Genomic DNA, 14,480 nt, shown 5'->3' with positions numbered 1-14,480 from the left:
CGGACCAGGTGGTAAGCATTGTGGAGGTCTAGTTTAGTGAACACTGTGGCTCCCTGGAGAGAATCAAAAGCAGAAGTCATGAGGGGCAGAGGATACTTATTCTTGACTGTGATGTTATTGAGGCCTCTATCGTCAATACATGGCCTGAGGGTCTTGTCCTTCTTGGCCACAAAAAAGAACCCCGCACGAAGGGGTGACGATGAAGGGCGAATAAGACCAGCAGCCAAAGAGTCCTTGATGTACTTCTCCATGGACTCCTGCTCAGGCTTGGAGAGGCTATATAGATGGCTGCTGGGGACGGGAGTGCCCGGCAGCAGGTCAATAGCGCAATCAGGGGCGATGAGGAGGCAGGAAGAGAGCTTGCTGCTTGTTGAACACGGCTTGGAGGTCTTGGTACTCAGGAGGCACCAGTGACAGGTCAGAGGTCTTAGGCCTTGACACCTGACAGGGGACAGACTGAGGCAGAGCAGACTGGAGGCATGTGGCATGACAGACGGGACTCCAACTTGAAATTCTGGCCGATGACCAATCAATATGGGGACTATGCTTAACCAGCCAGGGATGACCAAGTATAATGGGAACAAATGGAGAATTGATAAAAAAAAAAAATTAACTCCTCTTGATGGTTTCCCGACAACAGGAGGCGCACAGGCTCGGTCTTAGAGGTTATCCGGGCCAGGAGACGTCCATCCAGGGCATTAGCTTCAAGAGGCTGGTCCAGACTCACAGTGAAAAACTCACAGCAAGACCTAACTGCTTCACAACCTTTGCATCCAAAAAACTTTCATCAGCTCCAGAGTCAATTAAAGTCAAAAGTTTAGTGGACTGACCTTTAAAACTGATGGTAGCTTGCAACTGGGTACGTGGACGAGGAAACAGAGGGCAGACAGTGGGGCTCGCGAGGATCCTCCCCCTCCCTCGTGAGCCTGCTAGTCTTGACGGATGGTGAGGGCAGGAGGCGAGAAAGTGACCAGGTTGACCACAATACAAGCAGCTGTTCTTGGTGATGTGGTGTTGACGCTCCTCCGGGTCGAGCCGGAAGCGGCCGAGTTGCATCGGCTCCGAAGCTGGGGTAGAATCACGCCTCGGGCTTTCTCGGAGGACGTCAGCCTCAGTCGAGCGAGCTCGGCCCCCAGAGTTTGGAGGTGTGGCCCGTGGAAAGTTGTTGTGACCAGGAAAAAGGCGCGTCCTCTCTCTCCTCCACTCCCGGAGACGGTTGTCCACACGAATGGCCAGGGTAACCAATTCCTCCAACCCTCCAGGCTCGGGGTAGGAAACCAGTTCGTCCTTTATGGATTCGCTTAGACCGTTGGCAAACCTGGCCTGGAGGGACTCGTTGTTCCATCCGCTCTCGGCTGATAGCGTACGGAACTCAACTGAGTAGTCAGCGACGCTGCGGGAACCCTGGCGGAGAGAGATCAGTCTTTTTGAAGCATCCTTTCCCCGCACGGGATGATCAAAAACCTGGCGAAAAGCAGTGGTGAACTCAGCATAGGATGAGGAAGTGGAGGCCCGCATCTCCCACACTGCTGTAGCCCAAGCCAGAGCGCCTCCCCAGAGAAGACCCATGATGTAAGCGACTTTGGCTCCATCCGTGGAATATGACTGGGGCTGCTGGTTAAACACAATCTCACACTGCATCAAAAAAGGGCGACAAAGTCCAAAATCTCCATCATACTTATCGGGTGGGGCAACCCATGGTTCCTTAGCCGAAGTTGATGGCGCTGAGGGTGGCGGAGCTGGAGGGGCGGGACCCGGGCTAGCGGAGGTACCAAGCTGGGTCTGGATTCTGGAGATCTTTGAGCTGAGCTCACAGAGGGTGTCAACCATCCCCTGTAGCCCCTGGCTGTGCTGGCTGAGGACCAATTCCTGGTTGGCTACAGCCTGGTAGACTGTGGCCAGGTCTGTGGTGGAATGGTCTGCTGGGTCCATAGTGGCTGGAACATACTGTCACGTATCTGGAAAGACCCAAAAGCAGACAGGACAACCAGGTAAGGAAGAAATCAAGTCCTTATAGAAGTGGCAGATCCCAGGAGTAGAGCAGGAGTTGGCTCAGTGGCAGGGAGACTGGCAGGCTGAAGTCCCGGAGAGCAGAGAGCAAAAAATCAGACAGGCAGGCAAAAATGCAAAAACTATGAACATCAGAGAATGCAGGCTAGGACTGGACGTACAATAACCTTTAGGTAACAACCCATGAATGGCTATGTTCCAGCAAAGACTGGTCCACAGTGGAGGCTTCTTTAAAAGGTGAGGGTGATTGCTTGATGGCCAGCAGGTGTGTTGATTGAAACCATGGACCATGGAGGAGGAGGAGTGAGCAGGCGTCAAGGGAGAGGGGTTGTGACAGGTTTGAAATTTTGGGTGATGAATGCAGACTACCGTCACCTGCTGGTATGGAGAGTTATTTCCTCTCAAGCAGGCGCAGGACATACATGCTAGTTGGCCATTGGCTGTAGTCTTTGCAGTGTGTTCAAGTGCTACTTTTCGGCACAGGCACAGGCGACGTGAGGCGACGCAACAGTAGGCCTTCGTCGCCTCTAGTTCTCTGATGTCGGCTTGGTGTGTCTGGGCCCTTAGATGATGACGAAATGTTTCTGTCAATAAACGTATCCAGATGAACTGATTCACCTTTCTGAGATCTCCTTACCTGGATTATTGAACATATAAGGCAGGCCATGCTCTGTAGTTTTTGTAAGTCAATCAAGAAGGGTGTTCAAATAACATTTTGGTGTGCAGAACACAAATCTGAAGAAAATGTTTAATTCTGATAACCAGGGGTGTGAATCTCTAGGCACCTCATGAGTCAATTCGATTCTATTCAGAGGGCTAGGATGTGATTATAAAATGATTATTGAGGCATCTTGATACATCAACATTTTTTATTTCTATACATGATTCATTTTTTCTAGAGCTATTGATATGCATGGCTCTTTGTGATCCGATGTTTACCAATGCCTGTCGCTAACAGAGCCGTAGATATGCGTGGCTCCTTTGTGTACGCATATCTATGGCTCTGACAACGACTCCTAGAGGATAAATACTGAGTCTCATCACCAGCCAGTCAGACTAGCTTGGTCTAGTCAGAAAGGCACGAACTGAGGAAGCCTCTTGGATGAGAGGCGAAACGTCTTCACGGATATATACCAAGTCCAGTTGCACTTGATTCAACTCCTTTGGATAACCATGACCTGGATGAATGAGAACATTCACAGAAACATTCAGGGCACAGATTGGACTAACCAGCCATCTTCGCACCCACAGAATTCGGCCCCTACAGGATGACTAGATGGTCCTCGTTGCTGCGACGGACGAACAACAACAACAACACACATATGGACGCCCAGACCCAATCTGCACACCACTGTGCTTCACACAGAGAATGATGCCCCCCAGCGTACCTGAATGACTATGTGTTTGCAACTCTCCCTCATGAGGGACAAACCCAAACCACACAACTGGCTCTCTTCTCCCAAGATTCACGCAGTGAGCGAACGCGGAGCTCATCCCAGAGGAGTGCCAGTTCGAGGTCAACATGCTCATCGGTGGGCAGATTTCCCTCTAATGTTCTCTCCGAGCTACAAACGGCCCTTCTTGAAGAGCGAGTGAAGCAGATGGAGCTCAAGGAGTTGCAACGGCAACAGGACCAACAAGCCGATATTGAATGTAAACGACTCCACACTCAAGCCAGAGAGGTGTGACAGTTGCAAGAGGAGGCCCATAGAGCCCGAGAGTCATTAACCAGACAACTGGAATGACGGCGACAGCTAAAGAAGAAAGAAAAACAGGTAGAGATAGCTAAGCTTGTCACTTCTCTCCTTAAAGAGAAAATAGAGGAGCCCAATGGCACCAGATCCTCACCATCCACATTGGACAATGGGAAGGCAGACCCGATGCCATTATCCCACCGGTTATCATTACCTGACAATGGCAGACCTTTACCGCCGATGCCACACAGAGACATTAGTGCGGCTCCTCCTCCAGCGTCCCTAGCCCCGCCTCCAGCACCACATGTAACTCTGCTTCCAGCATCCCTGTCTGCTAATATAGCACCTGCGAGCTACCACCCTTCTCCTGCACCTGCGGCACCCTATCCAGTTCATCCACCGCAGCATTACCAACCTGACACAGCCTAAATCAAAGCAGCATAACTGGGAAAGTCCCTTTTCGTCTTCTTTAATCGAGACACACATCTGCACCATGAGCCAACCCTAACCAACTGATTTCCATCTCCTTTTGTAAGTTTTTGTGTATGAATAGGTCTACACACTCCGCTGTAAGTGTGCTCTGCTGTGCAGTAACTAGATCCCCTGCAGTAGATTTGTTTGATAATTTCTTGTTTATTTCCCTTATTAATTTTATTGTCAATTGATGTTGAGTCTGAGCAAGATGCGATATATATAAAACATAATCATGAAGAGCAGGACATTTTCTCCCTTTTAACAATTAAGAAAAACTGTTCATTGAATGGACTATTCCGGTTACACCAGCTCCATGATAACAAAACTACACTTCTCTCTCTGAATTTCTGTGGTGATGGTACCTGTGAAGGGGTCTGGGCTTGAGTATTTGAATCAAGTTGATGCATTTATCAAAAGACATTATTCACTAGAGCCCACCTTCCCAACTTTGATGGGTGAAGTGAGTTTTAATTTCAAGCTGTATTTTATATTGCATGTAGTGTCACTGAAATAAGTAAATTAATGTGTAAATAAATGAATTAAACATGCCATTTGAATATTTATATTCACATGTACGTGTATTTAATGTCACATTATACTGTTAAAATGTATTTGTTTATTTATTCATTTATTTAAGTCTGAAATATTCTTCCATACTGTTGGGACCAAATATGTAATCGGTGAACTCTGTTTGAACGTCGTTGAAGATGGAAAACGTGTTGAGCTGATTGTGTTTTCTCCTGCCCTTGTTTTACAGCAAAAGGCTCTGGCCTCCCTCAAGAAGTATGGTGTTGGTACCTGTGGTCCAAGAGGGTTCTACGGAACATTTGGTATCAAGAGTCCCTTCACATCACATCCAGATAATATTACATATAAATTATCGTCGTCTTTATCTTAACGGTGTTAAACGTTTGTTAAACATATTCACATAGAGTCTGATTTGTTCATTTCATTGAAGTTGAAAAAGGAAAATGAAAGAACAGGACTTTAGTCAGACCTTTTTGCCAATACTATTGCTGCTGGTAATGTAAATGTAATGTAACTCTACCACAGATAGTGTAAATGTAATGTAACTATCACACCTAATGGAAATGTAATGTAACTACCACACATAATGTAAATGTAACTACCACATAATGTAACTACCGCAGATAATGTAAATGTAATGTAACTGTACCAACATAACGTAAATGTAATATAACTCTACCACACATAATGGAAATGTAATGTAACTACCACACATAATGTAATGTAACTCTACCACAGATAAAAGCTTTAATGCACCCGGGTACCGTAGCAGTCTATTCCATTGCCTACCAACACGGGGATCGCCGGTTCAAATCCCCATGTTACCTGCGTCCCTAATGACATAATTGACTGTGTCAGCAGATGGAAAACTGGATGTGGGTATGTGTCCCTGTTGCTGCACTAGTGCCTTTTCTGGTCGGTCGGGGCACCTGTTCGGGGGGGAGGGGGAACTGAGGGGAATAGCGTGATCCTCCCACACGCTACGTCCCCCTGGTGAAACCCCTCACTGTCAGGTGAAAAGAAGCAGCTGGTGACTCCACATGTATTGGGGGAGGCATGTGGTAGTCTGCAGCCCTCCCCAGATCAGCAGAGGGGTTGGAGTAGCGGCTGGGATTGCTCAGAAGAGTGGGGTAATTGGCCAAGTAGGATTGGGGAGAAAAAGGGAGAAAAGGCCACAAAAAAGGCTTTGATGCACAACTTTAATCATTACAGATGACGTGAAAGGCAGTTTTACTGTGAACGTATTTAATTTTGTTTCTCAAAATAAATGTTAGTTACCCCAGTATATCTGAAAAACGTGTCCTCAGGGTAATCAATATATTTGAAAAATATGTGTCCTCATGGTAATCAATAAATCTGAAAAACGTGTCCTCAGGGTAATCAGTATATCTGAAAAGCGTGTCCTCAGGGTAACCAATATATCTGAAAAATATGTATCCTCATGGTAATCAATACGTCTGAAAAATATGTGTCCTCATGGTAATCAATAAATCTGAAAAACGTGTCCTCAGGGTAATCAGTATATCTGAAAAACGTGTCGTCAGGGTAATCAATATATCTGAAAAATATGTGTCCTCAGGGTAATCAATATATCTGAAAAACATGTGTCCTCAGGGTAATCAATAACATTCCAATGAAACAAAACTGTACTGGTCAGACGGAGTGTTGATCAACATGTCATGTTTTTCTCAGCTGTGCACCTGACACGGGGCCAGAACATGGATAACGTGCATGTCAGTGTCTGCCGTTAATAAGCTTTAATTTAACCGAGTGGATTCATTTCATTTGAGTAGTAGTAGTAGTAGTAGTAGTAGTAATTTGAGTGAGTGGATTCAATTAATTTGAGTAGTAGTAATTTGAGTGAGTGGATTCAATTAATTTGAGTAGTAGTAGTAGTAGTAGTAGTAGTAATTTGAGTGAGTGGATTCATTTAATTGAACACTGTGGCGCCTGCAAAACGTGATCTCCTAGTACTCACAAGAACGGGATGGTGCTAACAACCAACTTTCACCACGTTTCAAGAGTGCACACACACACTAGCACACATGCACACACAGTAACACACACTAAGACACATGCACATACAGGCTACCATGACAGTTGAAGAAGGGACTAAGCAGACAACTGAACTTAAATCATCAGCTGAGATCATTTATAAATCGTATTAGTAGCATATGAGCCTGGTGACATGGTAATTTATACATTGTACTAGTAGCATATTACATTACATTACATTACAGTCATTTAGCCGACGCTTTTATCCAAAGCAACTTACAATAAGTGCATTTAACATAGGAAATCAGGAGAACTACTAGTCATCAGAGGTCATAAGTGCATCAAAACAAGCATGTAAGAGCACAACCAGCGCTAAAGTAAAAGCGCAAGAAAGATTTTTTTTCTTTTCTAAACGAGTGAATACAATAAGTGCTAAGACCAAGTAACAGGGTAGTAGTTCTTGAAGAGCTGAGTTTTCAACCTGCGCCGAAAGATGGGCAGCGACGCCGCTGTCCTGACATCAGTGGGGAGTTCATTCCACCACTGTGGGGCCAAGACAGGCGTCCCGAGGCAGCAGAGCAAAGTGGTCGGGTGGGGGTGTAGGCCTTGACCATGGCCTGGAGTTAGGAAGAGCTGTTCCTTTCATTGCCCTGTAGGCTAGCACCAGAGTCTTAAACTGGATGCGAGCAGCTACTGGGAGCCAGTGTAGGGACATGAGAAGGGGAGTTGTGTGGGAGAACTTAGGGCGGTTGAACACCAGACGAGCTGCAGCTTTCTGAACAAGGTCCAGAGGTCTGATGGCCAACACCAGGGTGCCAGCAAGGAGGGAGCTGCCGTAGTCCAGCCGGGAGGTGACCAGAGCCTGGATGAGCACCTGTGCCATCTCGTCGGTGAAGAATGGGTGAATCCTTCTGATGTTATAGAGGAGAAATCTGCAGGAGCGAGCAACCAATGCAAAATTTGCAACAAATGACAGTTGGTCGTCCAAGATCACAACCAGATTCCTCACAGTCCGAGTTGGCGTCACCACGGTGTTGTCAATGGTGATGGCTAGGTCTCGGTGCGCGCAACCTTTCCGCGGGAGGAACATCAGCTCTTGTCTTGTCCAGATTGAGCTTCAGGTGGTGTGTCGCCATCCACTCTGAGATGTCAGTCAAGCATGCAGCAATGCGTGTCTCTACTTGTGTGTCAGAGGGAGGAAAGGACAAGATCAGCTGGGTGTCATCAGCATAACAATGGTAAGAGAAGTCATGCGAGGGAATAACAGAACCCAGGGAGGTCGTGTGCAGGGAGAAAAGGAGAGGACCCAGAACCGAACCCTGTGGAAAGCCTGTAGTTAGTCTGTGAGGCTCCGAAACAGATCCCCTCCATGTCACCTGGTAGAAGCGACCCATCAGGTAGTATGCAAACATTGAGAGTGCAGAGCCTGTGACACCCAGCCCCTCGAGGGTAGAGAGGAGGATCTGGTGGTTCACTGTGTCGAACGCAGCTGACAGGTGCAGGAGTATCAGGACAGAGGAGAGGGAGTTTGCTCTCGCAGAGTGCAGCAATTCTGTCCCTGCAAGGAGGGCCGTCTCTGTTGAGTGATCCACCTTGAACCCAGATTGGCTGGGGTCCAGGAGATTGTTCTGGTGGAGGTACAAAGAAAGTTGGTTAAAGACAGCACATTCGAACGTTTTGGATAGAAAGGGTAGAGGGGAAACGGTCTGTAGTTTTTGACATCAGAGGTGAGCAGTGAGGGAGGGTGCAGAGGATGGGATAGTGCAAGGAGCACTAACCGGGTGGTGAGAAAAGGAGGCTCTGATGTCGTTTACCTTCTTGTCAAAGAAGTTAGCAAAGTCATCAGGGAGAAGGGAGGAAGTAGGAGGAGGAGGTGGGGGTTGAAGAAGTGTAGAGAAGGTTTCAAAGAGTTTCTTAGGATTAGAGGCAGAGGATAGGATTTTAGAGCAATAGAAGGCAGCCTTAGCAGCAGAAAGGGAGGAAGTGGAAAGAAGAGATTGGAGTTGAGAAGGTCCTCTGGGAGTTTTCTTTTTCTCCATTTGCGCTCTGCCACTCTTCGGCTCTGTCTGTCAGTACGTACTGAGTCGGACAGCCAAGGGGCAGGTGGAGTTGGGCGTGCCGGCCTGGAGGTGAGGGGACAGAGATTGTCCAGAGAAGAGGAGAGGGTAGAGAGAAGAAGATCAGTAGCAGTGTCAGGGGGTAGGAGAGAGAAAGATTCAGGTGTAGGGAGGATAGAGGTAACAGAGGAAGAAAGATCAGTGGCGGAGAGAGAGCAGAGGTGTCTACGGGTGGAAACCATGTGGGTGGTGGGAGGGGCTGAGGGGGGTGAAGAGAGGGAGAGAGAGTAGGACATGAAATAGTGGTCAGAGAGCTGGAGGGGAGTAACAGAGAGATTGGAAATAGGGCAGTGTCTAGTAAAAATAAGGTCCAGCTGGTTGCCGGCCTTGTGGGTAGGAGGAGAGGGTGAGAGGTGAAGGTCAAAGGAGGAAATGAAAGAGAGAAGAGGATCTAACTGGTCAGTGTGGATGTTGAAGTCACCGAGAAGGGTAAGTGCAGAGTCATCAACAGGGAAGTCTGAGACAAGTGTGTCAAGCTCCTCCAGAAACTCACCAAGGGGGCCTGGTGGGTGGTACACAACCACAGTGGTGAGTTTGACTGGATAAGAGACAGTAACAGCATGAAATTCAAAAGAGGGCAGAGAAAATTATGAAATGGAAACAAGAGAGTTTTTCCATTTCAGGGAGATTAGCAGGCCAGTACCACCACCCCGCCTCCCAGCTCTGGGAGTGTGAGAAAAAGAATACACATCAGACAAGAGCTGTGGGTGTGGTAGTGTTTTCTGGCATGATCCAGGTCTCAGTTAGAGCAAGAAAGTTGAGAGAGAGCAAGGATGCGTAGCCCGAGATAAACTCAGCTTTCGGCACCGTAGACTGGCAATTCCAGAGCCCTCCCGTCAGCACTTGCTCAACGTGAGTGGAGAGAGTGGGATAGATGAGGTTGGTAGGGTCACAGCGCCTAGGAGTGACCCAACGTCTATGCCAGCCTCGGGAAGAGGAAAGGACAGGAATGTGATGGAAGAACATAGTCTATACTAGGTACACAAGATACAGATGACTGACCAGATCTAAAAAGAGCAGTTCTTGCTTAACGAAGTCGCTTGAAAAAGTCGCACTTGCCTTTGTTCACTCTAGCCTTCGTTCAGCCTAGACCTTTTTGCCCTTGGCTTGTTTGCCTGACGCCAAGTAGCAGCAGTGACTTAAAGAACACTGATTGCTAATTGTCTGCCAGGAGTGCAAGCCAAACCCTGGCCACTTAACACCCAATTGCCCAAAGAGGTACACTGAAAAAAGGCCTATTGCCCAGAAACTGGTCACTTATGTAAAACTCTATCAAACCTCACACAAAACTATTAAAACTGCTAACAGCAAGTTACCAAGGAATATATTTATAAGCTAAAAGGATAACTAAGTCAAAACAGCTGGGCAACAAGAAAAATTTAAGGACACACTATGTGAAAAACAGCTACAGCTAGAATAAGACAGCTACAGCTAGAATAAGATCCCACGAGTTCCCACTAGGAACCAGCAGCAAATGTTTAGATAAAAGGGCTAATACTCAGGCAGCTGGAGTAAGACTAATACCAACTTGTTAAGCAAGCAAGAGGATACTTACTCTATTCTAGATGAACCAGCAATTCAGAATCACTCCAGAAGTTAAAATGTTCACTATGCATATGAGCCTGGTGCCATGGTAATTTATACATTTTACTAGTAACATATGAGCCTGGTGTCATGGTAATTTATACATTGTACTAGTAGCATATGAACCTGGTGACATGGTAATTTATACATTGTGCTAGTAGCATATGAGCCTGGTGGCATGGTAATTTACACATTCCACTAGTAGCATATGAGCCTGGTGACGGTAATTTATGCAATGTACTAGTAGCATATGAGCCTGGTGACATGATAATTCATGCATTGTACTAGTAGCATATTAGCCTGGTGACATGGTAATTTATACATTGTACTAGCAGCATATGAGCCTGGTGTCATGGTAATTTATACATTGTACTAGTAGCATATGAACCTGGTGACATGATAATTCATGCATTGTACTAGTAGCATATGAGCCTGGTGACCTGGTAATTTATACATTGTCCTAGTAGCATATGAGCCTGGTGACATGGTAATTTATGCATTGAACTAGTAGCATATGCGCCTGATGTCATGGTAATTTATGCATTGAATTCGTAGCATATGTGCCTGGTGACATGCTAATTTTTACATTGTACTAGTAAAATGTGAGCCTGGTGTCCTGGTAATTTATGCATTGTACTAGTAGCATATGAGCCTGGTGTCATGGTAATTTATGCATTGAACTAGTAGCATATGAGCCTGGTGACATGGTAATTTATACATTGTACTAGTAGCATATGATCCAGGTGACATGGTAATTTATGCATTGTACTAGTAGCATATGAGCCTGGTGTCCTGGAAATTTATGCATTGTACTAGTAGCATATGAGCCTGGTGTCATGGTAATTTATACATTGTACTAGTAGCATATGAGCCTGGTGACATGGTAATTTATGCATTGAACTAGTAGCGTATGAGCCTGGTGACATAGTAATTTATACATTGTGCTAGTAGCATATGAGCCTGGAGACATGGTCATTTATACGTTGTGCTAGTAGCATATAAGCCTGGAGACATGGTAATCTATGCATCGTGCTAGTAGCATATGGGCCTGGAGAAATGGTAATTTATGCATTGTACTAGAGAGAGGCAACATTGAGATGGCTTGGGCATATGTGGAGGAGAGATGCTGGGTACATTGGGGGAAGGATACTGAATATGAAGCTGCCAGGTAAAGAAATGGTAAGAAAAAGAGGAAGGCCAAAGAGGAGGTTTATGGATGTGGTGAGGGAGGACATGCAGGTGGCTGGTGTGCTAGAGGAAGACGCAGAAGACAGGAAGACATGGAAATGGATGATCCGCTGTGGTGACCCCTAACGGGAGGAGCCGAAAGTAGTAGTAGTAGTAGTAGTAGCATATGATCCTGGTGACATGGTAATTTATACATTGTACTAGTAGCTTATGCGCCTGGTGTCATGGTAATTTATACATTGTACTAGTAGCATATGAGCCTGGTGTCATGGTAATTTATACATTCTACTAGTAGCATATGAGCCTGGTGTCATGGTAATTTATACATTGTACTAGTAGCTTATGCGCCTGGTGTCATGGTAATTTATGCATTGTACTAGTAGCATATGAGCCTGGTGTCATGGTAATTTATACATTGTACTAGTAGCATATGAGCCTGGTGTCATGGTAATTTATACATTGTACTAGTAGCTTATGCGCCTGGTGTCATGGTAATTTATGCATTGAACTAGTAGCATATGAGCCTGGTGTCATGGTAATTTATGCATTGAACTAGTAGCATATGAGCCTGGTGACATGGTAATTTATACATTGTCCTAGTAGCTTATGCGCCTGGTGTCATGGTAATTTATACATTGAGCTAGTAGCATATGAGCTTGGTGACATGGTAATTTATACATTGTACTAGTAGCATATGAGCCTGGTGTCATGGTAATTTATACATTGTACTAGTAGCATATGAGCCTGGTGACATGGTAATTTATGCATTGAACTAGTAGCATATGAGCCTGGTGACATGGTAATTTGTACTTTGTACTCATAGCATATGAGCCTGGTGACATGGTAATTTATACATTGTACTAGTAGCATATGAGCCTGGTGATAATTTATGTCTCTGACTTGAAGATCAGAATCATGTGTTTTGGCCATGTAGGTTTGCACATACATGGAATGTGAGTCTGGTGTCGTGGCTCTCTCAGTGTACTTAACATAGAATAACAACACTACAACACAACAATCTTCACGTATATACGCAAGGACTGACTTATACATGTGAAATAAGAGGTGATAAAGTGCGGTGGTGCAGAGAATATATCAGAGATGCTGAAATAGATGTTAGCAGGTTACTTACATGCATGCCTGAGGTAGAACTAGGGGAAATAAACTTGCTAACAAGATTCACCATCTAAAAACAAGTCCTTATAGCTCAAGGAAATGTTGCTTGTTGGGTGACTGTGTCTCATATTAAGATGAAATATCTCATTACACTCAATATAACACACAGTCACCCAACAAGCAACATTTCCTTGAGCTGAGCTGTAAGGACTTGTTTTCAGACAGTGCATCTAGTTAACTAGTTCCACTGGCAGATTTTCTCACTTATTACTAGCAAAATACACCTTGTCTTAATTATTTAATTGTGTGTTTGCCTTGGCAAATCAAATCAAATCAATTTTATTTGTATAGCCCAATATCACAAATTACAAATTTGCCTCAGTGGGCTTAACAGCAACACAACACCCTGTCCTTAGACCCTCTCATCGGATAAGGAACAACTCCCTAAAAAAAAATCTTTAACAGGGAGAAAAAATAGGAAGAAACCTCAGGGAGAGCAACAGAGGAGGGATCTCTCTCCCAACACGGACAGCGTGCAATGGATGTTGTGTTCATGCAATTTACATAATACAACATTGAAAGAGGATAACAGAATTGCCCACTGGGGAATGGGGTTCGCGCCCCGGTCTCGTCAGATCCGACTATGGCCGGACTTGATGAAGCAGCAATATTGGCAATGCTGTCTTCGGGAGGGGGGCGGAGTCAGCTTGTGTTCGTCACATGAATGCGTCTCTGTGTGTGTCGGAAAAGCAGTGGTTTGGCCTGGATTCGCCTTGTCACGGAAGTGGCAAGGCGTCTCCTTCGAGACTGCCGGCCGGGGAGATGCAGTTGGCGAACGCATGCAATACGAGGGTGAGTGTTTGAATTAAAATAGGGATCGATTGGCCACTAAATTGGGAGAAAATCAGAAATAGAAAAAAAAAGAGAATTATAATGGACATAAAATTTATGAAGAACATGATGCACAGGATGCCAAGCAGTGTCCAGATGCCAACGGAACAGTCCAGGACCCAAGCCACGCGACCAGCAACATCATGTAAAAAAAAAAAAAAAAAAAAAGAAAAACTTCTGAGAGGAGAGGAAGGGCAGGCAGCATCCAAATGGCGACCACCATCACCGTGGACACCTGGGAGGAGAACCAACTGCACGTGCACACAAGGGAGACTCACATGACACCATTCAAACACAGAAAAAGAGAAAGGAGAAGACATCATTCAGAGAGAGAGAAAAGACATGTTAGAGAAGAGAACAGTTTGCAATAGTCATTAGCCATAATCAATTAAGTCATCAACTAGTCATAATCTATACTCTGTAATCTCGTTGGCAGAACAGTGGTTGGTAAATTCATTGAGACAGAAAACCAACCCGCCATCCAGTACAGGTTGTGAAGCACTCAACTTAAAGGCAGCTAATTGTAGGTTAAGGCAAAAAGATGAGTTTTAAGTTTGGATTTAAAGACTCAACAGACTCTGATTGTCTGATGGCAGCAGGCAGGTTATTCCACAACAATGGAGCCCGATAGGAAAAGGCCCTGCTGCCACCAGCTGACTTCTTTTTAACTTTGGGTACACACAGAAGCCCTGTATTTTGAGAACGAAGTGCTCGAGATGGCATGTAAGGTTTAAGGAGATCAGACAGGTAGGATGGGGCAAGCCCATTATGGATTTTATAAGTCAGTAGAAGCACCTTGTATTCTGATCTAACATGGATAGGAAGCCAATTAAGGGAGGCAAAAATTGGTGTAATATGGTCAAATTTCCTAGTTTTAGTTAGG

The 14,480-nt window shown here is 45.4% G+C and overlaps 1 protein-coding gene across 1 annotated transcript in view; it reads left to right on the top strand.

The window, feature by feature from the left end:
* Window positions 1-14,480, top strand: part of sptlc1 (serine palmitoyltransferase, long chain base subunit 1) — a 113,422-nt gene that overhangs the window by 17,981 nt on the left and 80,961 nt on the right. The window contains exon 5 of the mRNA XM_056290742.1: window positions 4,936-5,008. Within this exon, the coding sequence (XP_056146717.1) occupies window positions 4,936-5,008 (73 nt within the window). The remainder of the gene's footprint in view (window positions 1-4,935; window positions 5,009-14,480) is intronic.

Source organism: Lampris incognitus, chromosome 12, assembly GCF_029633865.1.
Source record: "Lampris incognitus isolate fLamInc1 chromosome 12, fLamInc1.hap2, whole genome shotgun sequence".
NCBI lineage: Eukaryota > Metazoa > Chordata > Actinopteri > Lampriformes > Lampridae > Lampris > Lampris incognitus.
Note: the sequence above shows the minus strand (reverse complement) of the source record. Positions and strands in the feature narration are given on the sequence as shown.